Genomic DNA, 16,174 nt, shown 5'->3' on the forward strand with positions numbered 1-16,174 from the left:
ATTTAGTTGTCTCTGATCTCTCTCAATACTGCATGTGCAATACAATTTTCCTCGTACAAAAGAAAAACATTAGTATAATTTTGCAAGCATATTATATTTGCATTTTGACTTGGGATTTGTTTCAATATGGATTATAATGTAAAGTCCACTTCACACCAAATTTTTATCTCATTAGACTATAAGTCGTCAAAACTTCAGGATGCTGCTATAAAGTTAGGTTTGTCCTGATGCCATACTGCAAAACACAATGCCTGTAATTTGTGGGGATTTCAGTCCCAATCTTCCCTCAGTAACACTCACTCCAACCTCCTCAGCAAGAAGTAGGCAAATTATTTACAATCTATTGCTTCCATTTGGGGTCACACCAAATACCACATAATTATGCTGCTGTATTTCATTTATAAAAAAAACAAAAAACAGACACATATATTCATTTACTGAGACGAGGAAATACTCTGAAATTTATATATATATATAATCCTCAAATACTGTCCAACCTGCAACATGCTTCTTATAAATTTAATGTTTAATTAGTTCAACCTTTCTGCTAAATTACTTTTAAAAGTTGTAATATTTATGCTTATGAAATATAAAATTTCAAGTTTTAATCATATTGGAAATGACTATATGAAAAAGACTTGTTTGCAACAGATTTTTTTTATTTCATAAAAATATGTATTTTCCCTATACTACTATATAAAAATTCCTCCATCTAAACATTATTTCTCTCTGTTACATTTTATATTCATGATCCTTGTAAAGCTGTAAACACTGTAAAGTTAGAACATGATATATTCCATGTGCCATCAAACTAAAGTAAACTATGTTTCATAGACAAACTTACATTTTTAAAGGAGCAAGTAAAAAAGAAAGGAGAAAGTATATGCATGTGATGGATATGCTAAAATACTCCTTTGAAAAAGACAAATATTAAATAGATTTTATTTTCATTTAACATCTATTAGAGTATCATGTACAATCCAATTAGTCAAGTTTTTTTTTCTTAATTAATTCTATGCCCCTACTGCTTGGTAGCAAATGAAGGATCTGATCTTGCGCTCATTCAAATCAATGGGACTTTTGTCAGAAGCAACAGCACTCCTGAAGACTAGAATTACCTCTTCTAAGCATGAATTCAGTCCACAGGAAACCTTAATCGTGTTTTGCTGAACAGGATGGAGCACATGGTTAAAGTACTTGGATAAATCAAGGCTCTGATGAGACAGAAGCCAGTCAGATAACGTTGGCCATTAATCCTCTTCAGAGCATTACTGCTATTTAATCTTCAAACAACTGCTGCAAGAGGTAGGTATTCTACACCTTAATAATCATCTTGATTAGCCATTATATATGTATTCAAGTCTCTATAAGGTGCCTATCACCATTGTATCTGTGGTGCGCACTATACATGTATAAGATAAAAGCACAAACTTTTCCAGGTATGGAAAGTAGATACATCACAACTTCCTTTCCGCAAAACCACATTAGAAGGCAATGCTAGGAAAGCCATGCCTAAACACTAGATATGGCATTAAGCAAAAGCCTGGATGAAGAGATGTGTTTTACAGAGGCTAGAAATGGGAAGGTTTCAATGAAAATGAAGTTCATGCAATGGGATGCAGTTACTTTCAATACCCCATCTTTTGCTATCAAAGCAACTGAAAAGGGTAAAGTGGTGCTAAGTGCGTTCTGACAGTAAGTGTAAATGTCGGTTACCCAGTGGCACTCTTGCAGCACTTGCATCAGGATTGATCCAAAATGACAGCCACGACAGAACTACAATAAGCAGTGTAGGAGCATAAACACCCATCATGTAAAATCCAACTTGTCTTCTTAAAGTGAAGATTACTTCTACACAAGTGTAATAACCTTTAAAGAAATAAACACATTAATGTTCTAAATGTTTTACAGGCCAACCTTTTCAGATTTGAATGTCTTAGCATTACTCAGAACCCTGCCCTGTTGAAATCAGTCGAAATTCTGCCCATGATTTCAATAAGGTTCTCAATGAATTAGGCTTAAAATAAATTGTTTTCCCCAAAACCAAATAGTTAATCTGAAAACATGTTTGAAGCACACATGCGAGCTTACAAAACCTGAATGAAAAGAGAGCCGTAGCTCATGACTGGCCTGTTGCACTTGACCTTTCAGAACACAGAGAAAATCACAGTGCCTGCTGCTAAATCAATCTCTAGATTTACAGATCTTTCTACACAGAAAAGTAAAGTAATATCTTGTCATTGCTAGTGGGTGTTCCTGCAGGCATATGAAAGGTCATATTCAGGAAGCCAAATAGGGACAAGCAAAATCAAAGAGAGAAAAGGGGGCCTGAGGGGATTCTTCTGTATTCCAAGGAAGTGTAATGCATGAACAGAGACTAGGGTTTTCAAGCATCCAAAAAGAGTTAGGCTTCCCAACTCACACTGGCAAAATTCTGTTCTCGAAGATGCATGGTCTCCAAAAGCAGAATTTTGCCAAATGGGAGCAAAGCATTTATCTCCCTTAGGCTCGTGTGAAAATTCCAGCTGGTATCAATTTTGTGAAAAAAAAGGAAACGCTTATTAAAATAAGGTGTACAGCTATGAAGTCTTGTTCAGATTAGAAAAAAATTGGAAAAGTAGAGACCTAAAGCAGGTCTTAATGAAAATTGCCATGATAATGAAAGTTAATACAGATAATTTTTCGTGTTGGGACAAAATTTTAAAAAAGAGATCTCTACATTTAAAATTGGGAAAAACTAGGCAAAGAGACTCAGGCTTATTTAAATATGGAACTTCATCACACAAACATACTGCTGGACTACCTGGAAAGGTGACTGGAGCAAAGAGTAAAAATGAACTCCACAGCCCCCTATATTTGCTGGTAGAGAACAAAGGGATCAAGGAATATGATGGTAAAAACAGTAGCCAAATTCTGCTCATATTTAAATTCGTGTAACCCCACTGACATTGTCTTATGTTCACCTGATTTGATAGTATAAAAATAACTCCATAAACTTCACTCTCACCATCTCAGAGCAAGATTTTTCCCAGGTGCATTATACAATACAAATTAGTCTATCTAGTTAGTAGCTAAAGTTAGTGAAAAGCAAGTATATCTTAAATATAGAGCTTAAATAGCAAAAAGGGAAATATGTTCTTTTTTATGTTGTTACGTTAATAAATTGTTCACCACACACACACAAAAACAGAGTTTATAGTTAGAAGCTGTTTGAATATATAATAATCACAAAGCCAAGTACAAACAAAAACAGAAGGGAAAGAGTTTTCCTTATTATTTTGTAGGTAGAAGACATCCATATGCTCTTAATTCTTCTTCTCCCCTTTTATGATCTTTAGTCTGAGGAATTCTTCCTATGCAGTTTGTGAATCGTTTCCAGATATTTTCAAATTCTTATTTATTTTCCACACTATTTATGACTTTTATGTGTTCGACTGTCTGCGTTAGGTCAAATTCATTCTGGCTTTGGCTAATGGCCTTGTATCATCTTTCAATAAGCAGAGTATAATATTCTTTGCCATCACCATTTATCATAATGGTATCCATTTAGCATTTTCATGAGAAATTTCTGTCTGGCACACAAAGAAAAAGAAATGCAGGGACTTCTATTTTAGTGCAGGCAAAGATTATCATCAAAATGTAATCCCCAGATTTGCTTTTGCTTGGACATGTACAGAACATACGGATCCAATCCTACTTCTACTGAAACAAATGTTAAAAACACCCATTGACATAAATGAGTGAACAAGGTCGGGGACTATGTTTGCAGTTGTCATGCATTTCCAGCATAAACCATAGCTTTGAAATCCGGTTTGTACATTAATGAGGTGCTCTTGCACAGTACATGAGACTGGCTTTAATTTGGTATTGCAAAGAGATGATTTCCCACCATATGCCTTCAAAATATGAACCTTTAGTAAATCAATATGCAAACCTAGCAATTCCTGCCTGTATCTGCCAAGAACCTAAAACAATACCTCTGAGAGTCATCTCAAGGAAGTGTTAAGTCCAAAGCCTAGTTATTACAAAGGTGAACATTAAGAGAGTTGGTAAAAAATTGGTTTTTGACAAAAATGAGTCAAAATTTGACAAAAACTTTCATGAAAATCTTACCAGTTCTAAATGTTAACTCTTTCTTTCCTATGAGAAAGAAAAAGAGAACATCGAAGATATTCACAGTCTACCATTAAATATCTTCTTTTTCTATCATAAGGGAGCCCCACTACTCCCTCCTCCAAAATATAAACAAAACCCCAATTAATCCCACTCAACTGTCAAATATTTTTCCAGCATCCAAGCACAGCACAGCAATTGGTCCTAAGTATTCCATTTTTCACCATCCAAATAAGATGGAACAGCCTCCTTTTTTGTGATCTCGTGATTCCCTATTTTATTTCAATACCATCTGGCCATTTGAAGCTGAAATTCAATTTTTTTAGTCTAATTATTAGAACTTTTGTGAGTAATGTGTTGTTTAATGGTTTAAGAATTCAATACCCCTGTAGCTGCTACATAAACTGGTATCTTATCCAAAAGTAGGGGTGAACAGAATTGCACCTCTGGATTGTACTTTTTACAGCTGTATAATTTTGCAGGATGTAGAGTAATTCTATAATATTTTAACATGGTAAGTCACCCAGAGACAATGGATTACCTAGCAAAGACTTGGATTGAGAATTCATTCCTGTTGTAGTTAAGACAATAGTTCCAAGGAAAATTTACACTGAAACCTGAAATAATGCAAAGCTCAACTGATTTCAAGTTCCAATACATACTTCAGACTCAGATCAAATTAGCTCTGAGGATTATTACGATTACCTGGAAACTCTCCAGATATAGGGTATGACTCCATAGTACCTGCAGGATAACAAACACTATCCTTTGACGGAGCAGAGTTTCTTGATGATTGCAAGGGGAGCCTCAGAGATTCCCTTCCTCTTAGCTCTCCTTTCTGTGTTTTGCTGGAAGCTTTCTGAAAGCCAGCAATATACGTTTCAAAAAGCACTGACCAAAATACAACAAAATACATGCTCAGTTGAAAAAGAAATGCTGGTCATTGCTTCTGGATGTGAGCAATTTTATAGCTATGATTGTTGGCAGAAATCAGTGGCAGTAGAAATAGACAATAAATCACTAGAAGCCATGTTACACAAATCATTGTACATAGCAGAGCCTGGATTTCAGAATATCATGAAAATGTAAAAGAACAAACATAGGACCTGTAAACACTTTTTTTTTTTTTTTTTTTACAGTAAACATGCTTTCAAGAGCACCCTATCAAAAAAGCTAGAAGCTGCAGTAAGAAGAGTCTGAAGTAATACTCAAGTATTCTGAAACAAAATTTGACAAGCTCAAAGAAGAAAACTAACATGACTCAACCATAATACAATTTGAAAGAGTAGTTCTAGATGAATGACCAGCCAGGAAAGCCCAGGCACTTTCAAAACATAAAAACTTATCAGGATAATGGAAATGAAATTGCTATGAGAGGATTAGAGACATCTAAACAAAAATAAGGATGTCATCTATCCTGACCGCCAACATCTCAATGTCTGTAGAAGTTTATGGTTATTATATTTGGCTGTTATTGTGTTATTCACATCTAAATTATTGATTAGTTAAAAACTAATGTCCTCTTCCGCAATACAAAAACTATCAATGCAACTATTCATTAACAATACACAATAACTAAATACAAATTGAAATCTTTAACAAATAAATTAGTTAACAGAATTATGTACCTGTGCCTTTATAATATTTGGTACAGTTACCATATTCAATATCCTCTTCTTTAATGTCAAACTGGGGCAAAGCAATTTTTTCTAACTGAACAGGATCTCCAGATTGCCAGATAAATCGTAAATCATCAGTTGTGTAACCAACTACAAGAAAAAAAAAACAAAAAAATTTAAAGCTACCTTACACCAGAGTCAATCCAGCAAAATTATCTATATCTCTCTATATATGCATGTATGTATTTCTTCCATTTCTTGATTCCTGCTTCCTGTCATAAAATGATCAGTTGATTCACAACTAGATTTTTATTGTCTATTTGTTAATTAGGACTTGATGGAACTCTGTATTACTGAAAATCTGAAACTGAATGAGAGTGTTATTTTAGCACTCAGTATTTAAACAGAGAAAACAGTACCTGAGTCCCCACAACTTTTAACATCTATTGTCATTTAGACTCTGATTCAGCAAAGAACATTAACACATGCTTATCTTTAAAACACATTCTTAAGTCCCATCAACTTCTGTGGGATTTAAGACTGTGTTTACGTGGCTTTCTGAACCTGGGCCTTTCATGTGTCCAAAGTGGCCTTTCATGTGTTCCCTTCTGATTTGAACAGACTTAAGGGCCTAATTCGGAAAAGCATCCCTTCAGCAAAACACTTAAGCATGTGCTTAACATCAAGTACATGCCTAAATTCTACTGAAGTCAATGCAGTTTCCGAACATAGTTCAATTTAAACATTTGCTTAAGTGCTTTCTTAAATACAGATAGACTTAAGCACAAGTGCTTGCCTAAATCTGGGCCCACACAGATCACTTTTGATCACTGCATTCATACATAGTGCAAAGCAGTGGAAAAAGCAGGCTCATGATGTTTGAGCATAAAAGGATGTTAACTAAAAGTGCAATCACAATCGTGATTTTACATGTCATTTTTCTGTCTGCCTGATATTCATTAAAAATGGAGTTAAACCCAGACAGAGCATGACAAGTAGTGGGAGGAATGGGGGAACATACAAAGGGTAGATTGAGAATGCAATGTAATTTTTTTCTAAGAATGCAAATCTTTAAGAAATACTTAAAGAGCAAGTCCATTTAGGGAGTGAGAATTAGGCGGATGATTTTCACATTTGAAAACTATCTGTGATAAAAAACTAAAATGTGAACGACCCTCTAAAACGTCTCAAAACTTAATACTTATTATCTACCTCCACATTTGTGTCATAAAAGCTTTATCATGAAAATAAGTTTTAATACACCCTTAATAAATTTATCTCACATCCTCAATATGCACAGCAAATTACAACAAAACTGTTATAGTCAAGTGGCAAGTATCAGAGAGGTAGCCGTGTTAGTCTGGATCTGTAAAAGCAGCAAAGAATCCTGTGGCACCTTACAGACTAACAGACGTTTTGGAGCATGAGCTTTCGCGGGTGAATACCCACTTCCTCAGATGCATGTAGTGGAAATTTCCAGGGGAAGGTATATATATGCTAGCAAGCAAGCTAGACCTCGTTATCTCTAGCTTGCTTGCTAGCATATATATACCTGCCCCTGAAAATTTCCACTACATGCATCTGAGGAAGTGGGTATTCACCCGCGAAAGCTCATGCTCCAAAACGTCTGTTAGTCTATAAGGTGCCACAGGATTCTTTGCTGCTTTTATAGTCAAGTGGGGGGATTACAGAGAGTGTGCTTAGTAGACAGTGAGAAGTGTTTAGGATTATTAACAATAACTGCAGATGAAGAATTAGTGAGGGAGTGGAAGGCAAGCATATGGTCAGGATAGCTGATGATGCAGCAAAGAATCAGAGTAGAGGGAGAATGCAAGTCTAAGAGGATACCTCAATTGGCAGAGCACAAGAGTAAAGAGACGGGAGACCAGAGGCAGTTAAGGGCATAGTCATGAAGGATACTTAGTATGAGTCAATTTTCAAGTGGCTGGGAAGTCAGTAGAGGTCTTTCAGGACAAAGGCGAAAGGTATGAGAGAGGTGGCAGCACTCCCAGCAGACTGGAGTTTGGATAGGAGGATCTCTAGGAGGACTTGCAGGAAATGTGTTGTAAAAATCAAGGCATGAAGTAACTAATTCACAAAAAAGCAGTTCTTTGTGTGAATGCTGAGGAAGCCGCGGACTACACTGCAGAGGTGGACTAGTAAAAAATAGTAATGAAAGCTGCAGTGGAGATTTTGGAGTCAGGGATAACTCCAAGATTATAGCCCTGTGAAGTGCCAGGAAGGTCAGAGGCGACGAAGGAAATGCATGTCTTAGAGACATGGCTGAGGATACTTCTCTTGCAAAGGTGGAGGATACCTGTCTTTCTAACATTTAATTTAACATCACATCAAGGATTTATATGCTTAAGAGAGACTGGGAGAGAGCTGAGGGAAAGGTAAATGAAAGAGTTAAAAGGACAGACAAAGTTAGATGTCACTGGCATAAGAGTGGTAGTTGTGCTTAAATTGCCAAATTTTTAACGTAAAGAAGAGGAGGCAAAGGAAGCAGAGAGCTTTTGGGAGACTAGAGCAGAATGGTTTAGAATCCAAGGCACAGTCATCACTAGAGATAAAAACAATGAGGAGTCCTTGTGACACCTTAGAGACTAACAAATTTATTTGGGCATAAGCTTTCGTGGGTTAGAACCCATTTAATCAAATGCATGAAGTGAAAAATACAGGAGCAGGTCTAAATATATGAAAGGATGGAGGTTGCTTTACCAAGTGTGAGGTCAGTTTAATTAGGTAAATCAATTAACAGCAGGATACCAAGGGAGGAAAAATAACTTTTGAGGTGGTAAGAGGGTGGCACATTACAGACAGTTGACAAGAAGGTCTGAGTAACAGTACGGAGAAATTAGTATAGTGACCCAACCGCTCCCAGTCTTTACTCAGGCCTAATCTGATGGTATTGAGTTTGCAAATTAATTCCAGTTCTGCAACTTCACGTTGGGAATTTGGTTTTGGAAGTTTTTTTTGTTGAAGAATTGCCACTTTTAGGTTTGTTATTGAGTGACCAGAGAGATTGAAGTGTTCTCTTACTGGTTTTTGAACGTTATGATTCCTGATGTCAGATTTGTGTCCATTTATTCTTTTGCATAGAGATTGTTCAGTTTGGCCAATGTACGTGGCAGAGGGGCATCGCTGGCACATGATGGCATATATCACATTGGTAGATGTGCAGGTGAATGAGCCGCAGATGGTGTGGCTGATGTGGTTAGGTCCTATGATTACGTCCCTTGAATAGACAGGTGGACAGAGTTGGCACTGGGGTTTGTAGCAGGGTTTGGTTCCTGGGTTGGTGTTTTTGTTGTGTAGTGTGTAGTTGCTGGTGAGTATTTGCTTCAGGTTTGGGGCTGTCTGTAGGCAAGGACTGGTGTGTCTCCAAAGGTCTGTGAGAGTGAGCGATCGTCCTTCAGGATAGGTTGTAGCTCCTTGATGATGCACTGGAAAGCATTTAGTTGGGGGCTATAGGTGACAGCTAGTGTCATTTTGTTATTTTCTTTGTTGGACCTGTCTTGTAGTAAGTACCCTTCTGGCTCTGTCAATCTGTTTCTTCACTTCACCAGGAGGGTATGCCCCTCTGCCATTAAGAACGCTTGATAGAGACTCTATAGGTGTTTATCTGTCTGAGGGATTGGAGCAAATGCAGTTGTATCTTAGAGCTTGGCTGTAGACTATGATCATGTGATGTGGTCTGGACGAAAGCTGAAGGCACGTAGGTAACAGAGACAAACACCTACAGAATCTCTATCAAGCATTCTTAAACCTGCAATATCCAGGGTGAAGTGAAGAAACAGATTTTTCCTCCCTTGGTATCCTGCTGTTAATTGATTTATCTCATAAGACTGACCTCACACTTGGTAAAACAACCCCCATCCTTTCATGTATTTATACCTGCTCCTGTATTTTTCACTTCATGCATCTGACGAGGTGGGTTCTAGCCCACAAAAGCTTATTTATGCTCAAATAAATCTGTTAGTCTCTAAGGTGCCACAAGGACTCCCCATTGTTTTTGTTGATACAGACTAACATGGCTACCACTCTGAAACTAGGGACAAAGAAATGGTCATCAGAGATATAGTAGCCAAACTTGGTGAGGAGGGACTCATATCTATTTAGTGTTCAGGCCAGTCAAAGAGTATATTTCTTGACATTGATGTCATATGCTGCACTGAGATTAAGAATAAATAGCACAAGGAGTTATCTTTAGCAAAGTGGAAGAGATAACTGAACAGTCCAAGCAAAGCAGTTTCTTGCCATGGAGGAGGTTGAAGACATACAGGGCTGGATCAAAAGCAGGTGAGCAGTAAAGTAATTGGAGAAAGTTAATCTTACCAACACTTTATAGAGTGAGTGTAACTTGTGCAGGTGGTAACAGCTGTTGGGAATATTGGGGTCAAAAATAGATATCTTATCAATTATGGAATTTTTAGTGCAGTAGTGAAAATGCTACAAAGTAAAATGAAGATGGTAATACAGGGCGCTAAAGCTAGAAGGCATCCTGAATGGAGTGAGCTGAGTTAGGAATTAAGACCTACCATACCAGATCAGGACACCGGTCAATCTAGTCCAGTATCCAGTCTCTAACACTGGCCAGACCACATGCTTCAGAGGAAGGAGCATAAAACTTCATAGTTGACAATTATGGCATAACCTGCTCATTGGGGAAATTTTTCCAAAACCCACCACACAAAGTTTGACTTATCCCATGATGCAGGAGGGTTTATATCCCTTGATTTTTAGAATCTTAAATGTAACTGTAGATACTCCTTTTCTGAATCCCACCAGGCTCTGTCTCAACAACATCTAGTGGAAATGAGTTTCAAAGGTTAATTCTATTTTAAATAAAATTGTATTACCTATTATCAATTTTAAATTTGCTGCTTTTCAACTACAATAAATGTCCTCTTGTCCTTGAATTATGAGAGAGGATAACAGAAGCATTTAATTTACCTTCTCTGAACTATTATATAGTCTATTCACCTCCCTCTAAACTAAGCAATGCCAGTCTTTTCAGTTTCTCTTCTCTTCAGTTTCTAATTTTCATCACCTGTTTCTAAACCCCCTCTATTTCTGCTATTTTCTTACAGACACAGGGTGACCAGAGGTGGTAGGGAGATCAAGAAGGAGGCATTTTACTTTCCCAAGAGAACGTTCGTGCAGCCAGATGTGGTAGGAGCAGAACAACTATAGATTTTTGGGGAAGACTAGCTAGCGGTAAAGGCAGATAGATTATGGAGTTGGTGGCTGTGGTGCTGTTATGGATTAATGAAATTTTGTGTTACAATGATGTTGCAAACACTTGATAACTGATAATTGGAAGAGTGAAAAGGAGTCAGGTAAGTGAAGTGGTATGGGGAGGAATAGCTCAGTGGATTAAGCATTGACCTGCTAAACCCAGGGTTGTGAGTTCAATCCTTAAGGGGGCTATTTAGGGATCTGGGGAAAAAGTCTACCTGGGAATTAGTCTCCCTTTGACTAGATGACCTCGTGAGGGTCCTTACCACCCTGATATTCTATGATACTCTTCTGGACTAAGTGAGGATTTCAATTGTCTTATAGACTCTAAGACTGGAAGGGACCTCAAGAGGTCATCAAGTCCAGTCTCCTGCCCTCATGGCAGGACCCAATACTGTCTAGACCAGCCCTGATAGACATTTATCTAACCTACTCTTAAATATCTCCAGAAATGGAGATTCCACAACCTCCCTAGGCAATTTATTCCAGTGTTTTACTACCCTGACAGTTAGGAACTTTTTCCTAATGTCCAACCTAAATCTCCCTTGCTGCAGTTAAAACCCATTGCTTCTTGTTCTATCATTGGAGGCTAAGGTGAACAAGTTTTCTCCCTCCTCCTGATGACACCCTTTTAGATACCTGAAAACTGCTATCATGTCCCCTCTCAGTTTTCTCTTTTCCAAACTAAATAAACCCAATTCTTTCAATCTTCCTTCATAGGTCATTGTTCTCAAGACCTTTAATCATTCTTGTTGCTCTTCTCTGGACCCTCTCCAATTTCTCCACATCTTTCTTAAAATGCGGTACCCAGAACTGGACACAATATTCCAGTTGAGGCCTAACCAGCGCAGAGTAGAGCGGAAGAATGACTTCTCGTGTCTTGTTTACAACACACCTGTTACACCTGTTAATGCATCCCAGAATCACGTTTGCCTTTTTTTGCAACAGTATCACAGTTGACTCATATTTAGCTTGTGGTCTACTATGACCCCTAGATCTCTTTCTGCCATACTCCTTCCTAGACAGTATCTTCCCATTCTGTATGTGTGAAACTGATTATTCCTTCCTAAGTGGAGCACTTTGTATTTGCCTTTATTGAACTTCATCCGGTTTACCACAGAACATTTCTCCAATTTGTCCAGATCATTTTGAATTATGACCCTATCCTCCAAAGCAGTTGCAATCCCTCCCAGTCTTTGGAGACTGCAGAATAATAAAACAGCATCTTAATAGATGAGAGGAAAACACGTTCATACCTACTTGGTCTGTCTCAGTTCCCACCCTTGGGCTTTCCAGTAATGTCAAAATAAGCTTTTATGTGTCAAATAACACCCCTTCTTGGGGTCTGGGTTTATTAACAAAGTTCTCAAGGAAACACAAGAACCCTTACCCAGTCGTCCTGGCTGACTCAACTGTTGGTGCAGGTTTCTTAGTCCTATCCCTGCTGAAGCTCTTCTCTAGCAGACTTATTCTCCACACTCTATCCATCCTCACTGACTCCTGCGCTCTGCTGACATGCACCCCCAAACTTGCTGCTGGGGAACTAGGGAGAGTCTCTTTCTGCTCTCTATCAAGCAGCAACTACCAGGACTTTCAACATAAGTCTTTCTTTCTCTCCCCGCTGGCTCTCCAGGGGTATTGTTTTACCCCATCCCAGAAACCCTGATTTAGTCATAAGACTTGCCTGCCACATGACTTCCAACATTTTCTCCATATGGAGAGGTAAGCTATGTGTGTTACAGGTGAGGCTGGACCCTTCTCCCCTTAAAGAGCCGGTCACCTTGTTACATCTCTTAAGGGCTCTGTATTCATCATTATGCCAGGGGTTCTCAAGGTGTAAGCAATGGAGAATGCTTTTACAGAAGCAAGTTGTCAGGAAAAAAACCCACCACCAGCCCCCCTAAAAAACACAATATAGGGCTTGGTTCTGAGAGAATGTCCACAACTTCCATTATTGTCAGCAGGAGCTATGGGTGTTCAAAGCCTCTCCAACTCAGATTATGTAGTGTAATTACTATCACAAATTACACAGAGCTTACTAGAGACTTTGGAATGAGAGAAAGAAATATTTTGGGAGAACTCTTTGCTGAGATCTGGTTATGGCTCCCCTATTCTGAAGTACAGCTGCCGAATGCCAGCTGTGTAAGTTATCACCTGCCAGTTAAGAATTGGTGGAGTGGAACTGCAGACAAAGTGCCTTTCCTTGTCCTCTACACAGAGATAAGGAGAAAGTCAGCAAAGGAGCCAGATCTGCTGGCTTCATTCCTGCTGAGAGATCCTCCTTAGCGGGGTGTGACAGGGCATACCTGGCCTTTGCAGCTACCTAACAGAGGCCCAGCGGTTCTACTGTACCCCACCCTAGAAAGCAGAGAAGTGACAGGGAAGCAGCAGCAAAGGTGGGTCCTCCAGGCCTGCCTAGACAAGCCTCATGGAAGAAGCCAATAAGAACCCAGTAGGTCAGATAAAAGGAGCTCCAGGACCTTAGCAAGTAAGTTCCTGGTTGGGATCAGAGGATTAAGGACAGGTGTGACTCTGCTCAAAGGAACTTGAGAGATAACCAGAGTTTGTTTCTGACTGCATTTCCTTGAGCTGGGTTTCCAGGGAGTGATGAGTGCCCCCATTACATTGGGGCATTCCCAGTTACTCCACTATGGCCAGATTCCTTTGTGTCTCCCGAGTAGAACGAGAAGAGAAGAGAATTTGGCCCATAATTTTTAAACTTTCAAAACAGCAAGTGATAAACCCACCCAAGAATCCAAAGCCAAAGCCAGGACAATATTTAATTATTACTACTTTAAAACATTTGATCTTTATGATCTAAAGTAAAGCCTGGGTGGGATTTATTGTTCAGAAGATGTATCTAAAAAAACAAACCCATCACTCATTAAATCCTTAAAGCCCGAGAGTCTGTATGTAAATAAAGACCTCCTACTATATGTAGCTCTCTGCTCATCTAGTGGCTAGTCCACTAAAACAGAGCTCTTAACTGTAATCCTTCTCTAGCTACCAGCCATTTTCCTTTAGCTCAAGTGATATGCACCTAGGTGACTGGAATCAAGAGTTCATATGATCCCCAATACCATTTTAAAGCTTTTTCCAATCACTGTGATGTTTCTATGTATGCAGTTTGTGGCTTTATTACACCGTTTTTAGTAACTGTGCCCCATTTTGGTATGTTTAATCAAAGGTTTGGATGCAGGGTCGTCCTTAGGATTTATGGTGCCCTAGGCGGGATTATTAAGCTGGTGCCCCTGTGCCTGTCTTGATCTTAGCAACACAAACATAAGCTTACACTACTGGAAAACTTGCCACATGCATGTTATTAAAACCAGTTTAACTTAATTAAGCACACTGTAATACTGATGGACTAGCACTAAAGAGGTAGCACTATAGACAAAATTCTGATTTGACAGAATGATGCAAATAATATAATTTTTTTTAATTTGTCAAAAATTTATTGGAAATTTATATGAAGAGGTATTGAAACAAGGATTTGTTTTTAATTAAAAGCAATCTTTCTGGCTTGTTTGGCTCCAAAATTAGTAATAATGTCATTGTATGACAAAGACAAAGTGATGTCTTGTTTGAATCCAAGAATAGCAAGACCAATCAAGTGTTCCTGACTCCTTGTAGAGCGGAGATAGTTTTTAATGAGATTTAGTTTTGAGAAACTCCACTCTCCTGATGCTACTGTTACAGGAATTGTCAGTAGAATACGAGTGGCAATGTACACATTAGGATATATGTCAACAAGTTTGCTGGTATGAGTAAACTGTACAATGTCCATCATCGATTTTGCATGTGGCACCATTGATGACAGTGTACTCAATTCTTCATACAGTTCATGTCCATTTAAATCAAAATGATCGCCATGCTTCAGGAGGCTCTCTAGGTCAGGGGTCCCCAACGCGGTGCCCGAGGGTGCCATGGCGCCCGCTGGGGCCTCTCAGTGCACCCGCGTACTGGCCGGCAGACGAGCATCCGCCGAAATGCCACCGAAATTTGGCGGCATTTCGGCAGCAACACCTCTGGATGACGCCGCTTGCCGCCATCAAGCAGTGTCATCCAGAGGTGTCGCCACTGAAATGCCACTGAATTTTGGCAGCATTTTGGCGGATTCTCGTCCACCCCCACAGTCCTTCATCTGGCGCCCGCCAGACGAAAAAGGTTGGGGACCACTGCTCTAGATTCTTGCACTTTGTCATTAGTTGCTCTTGTCTTCCTATTTCATTGAATTTAGTGTTGCTCAGCCCACCTACCAGCTGAGTGAATGGAACCCCAGGCCGATAGCGGGTTGAGTGGCTCAGCCAGGGTATCAGCCACCGGCCTGCTCAGCACGCTGCCAGCCTGAGGTTCATTGGGGGTCCCCAGGCCAGCAGTGGCTGCTGAGTGGGGCCGGTAGCCAGGACCCCAGGTGGCAATGGGGCAGCAGCTGGAACCCCAGAGCAGTGGCGGGCTGAGCTGCTCAGCCCACTGCTGCATGCCATCAAAAATCAGCTCGCGTGCCACCTTTGGCACATGTGCCATCGGTCGCTGACCCCTGCTCTATACATTAGTAAGGAGATGAACATATTACAGTTGTTGGAGGGCTCTATTTAGCAGTAATAGGGCTATAGGAAAGTCAGTCAACATTTTTTGTTTCTCTGATGAAAACTGGCCCACTCCCTTCCCTGTACCAAACTTGTCACAAATAATTTCAATAACTTAATTTTCTGTTTTTGGCTAAGATATTGATTTTTAAAAAAAAATATTGAAATTGAATTCAGGATTGTTAGCAAGCATTTTTGGCAAACAAATTTGTTAAATGACAATCTAAATGGCAACGCAGTACTGCTTTCATGCTTGGCTCACCCCTAAGCCTGCTGGTCTAACAGCTGCAGTAGAGGAGGAGATAGGTGGAAAACTGCAAGACCTCAAAATCCACCTCTTTGGGTGCAGAGTGGCAACAGCAGCAGCAAACCCTCAGGTCCGATCACACGCCAATGGGCACCACCGCCAGCCCAACAGACCATGGTGAAGTTAGCACAGCATCTGATCTCAGGGACGGGGCACCCATGGAGCCACAGCAGCTCATTCTACCCTGTGCAGCTCCCCCCGGATGAGATGGATCGCTGCCAGCCCAGGAGAGAGATGCACTCCCTAGCTAGGATGACCAAATCCAGATGTCCTGATTTTATAGGGCCAGTCCTGATATTTGGGGT

General features: G+C 39.6%; 1 protein-coding gene across 3 annotated transcripts in view; it reads right to left on the reverse strand.

Moving 5' to 3' along the window:
• Positions 1-16,174, reverse strand: part of GLRB (glycine receptor beta) — a 73,114-nt gene that overhangs the window by 23,988 nt on the left and 32,952 nt on the right. For 2 of the 3 annotated variants that reach the window (XM_030565134.1, XM_030565135.1), the window contains exons 7-8: positions 5,742-5,882; positions 1,717-1,869 (exon numbers count right to left, since the gene is read on the reverse strand). In XM_030565134.1, coding sequence (XP_030420994.1) covers positions 1,717-1,869; positions 5,742-5,882 — 294 coding nt within the window. The remainder of the gene's footprint in view (positions 1-1,716; positions 1,870-5,741; positions 5,883-16,174) is intronic. The other variant, XM_030565136.1, reaches the window with a different exon arrangement.

This window comes from Gopherus evgoodei, chromosome 5 (assembly GCF_007399415.2).
Source record: "Gopherus evgoodei ecotype Sinaloan lineage chromosome 5, rGopEvg1_v1.p, whole genome shotgun sequence".
Lineage (NCBI taxonomy): Eukaryota > Metazoa > Chordata > Testudines > Testudinidae > Gopherus > Gopherus evgoodei.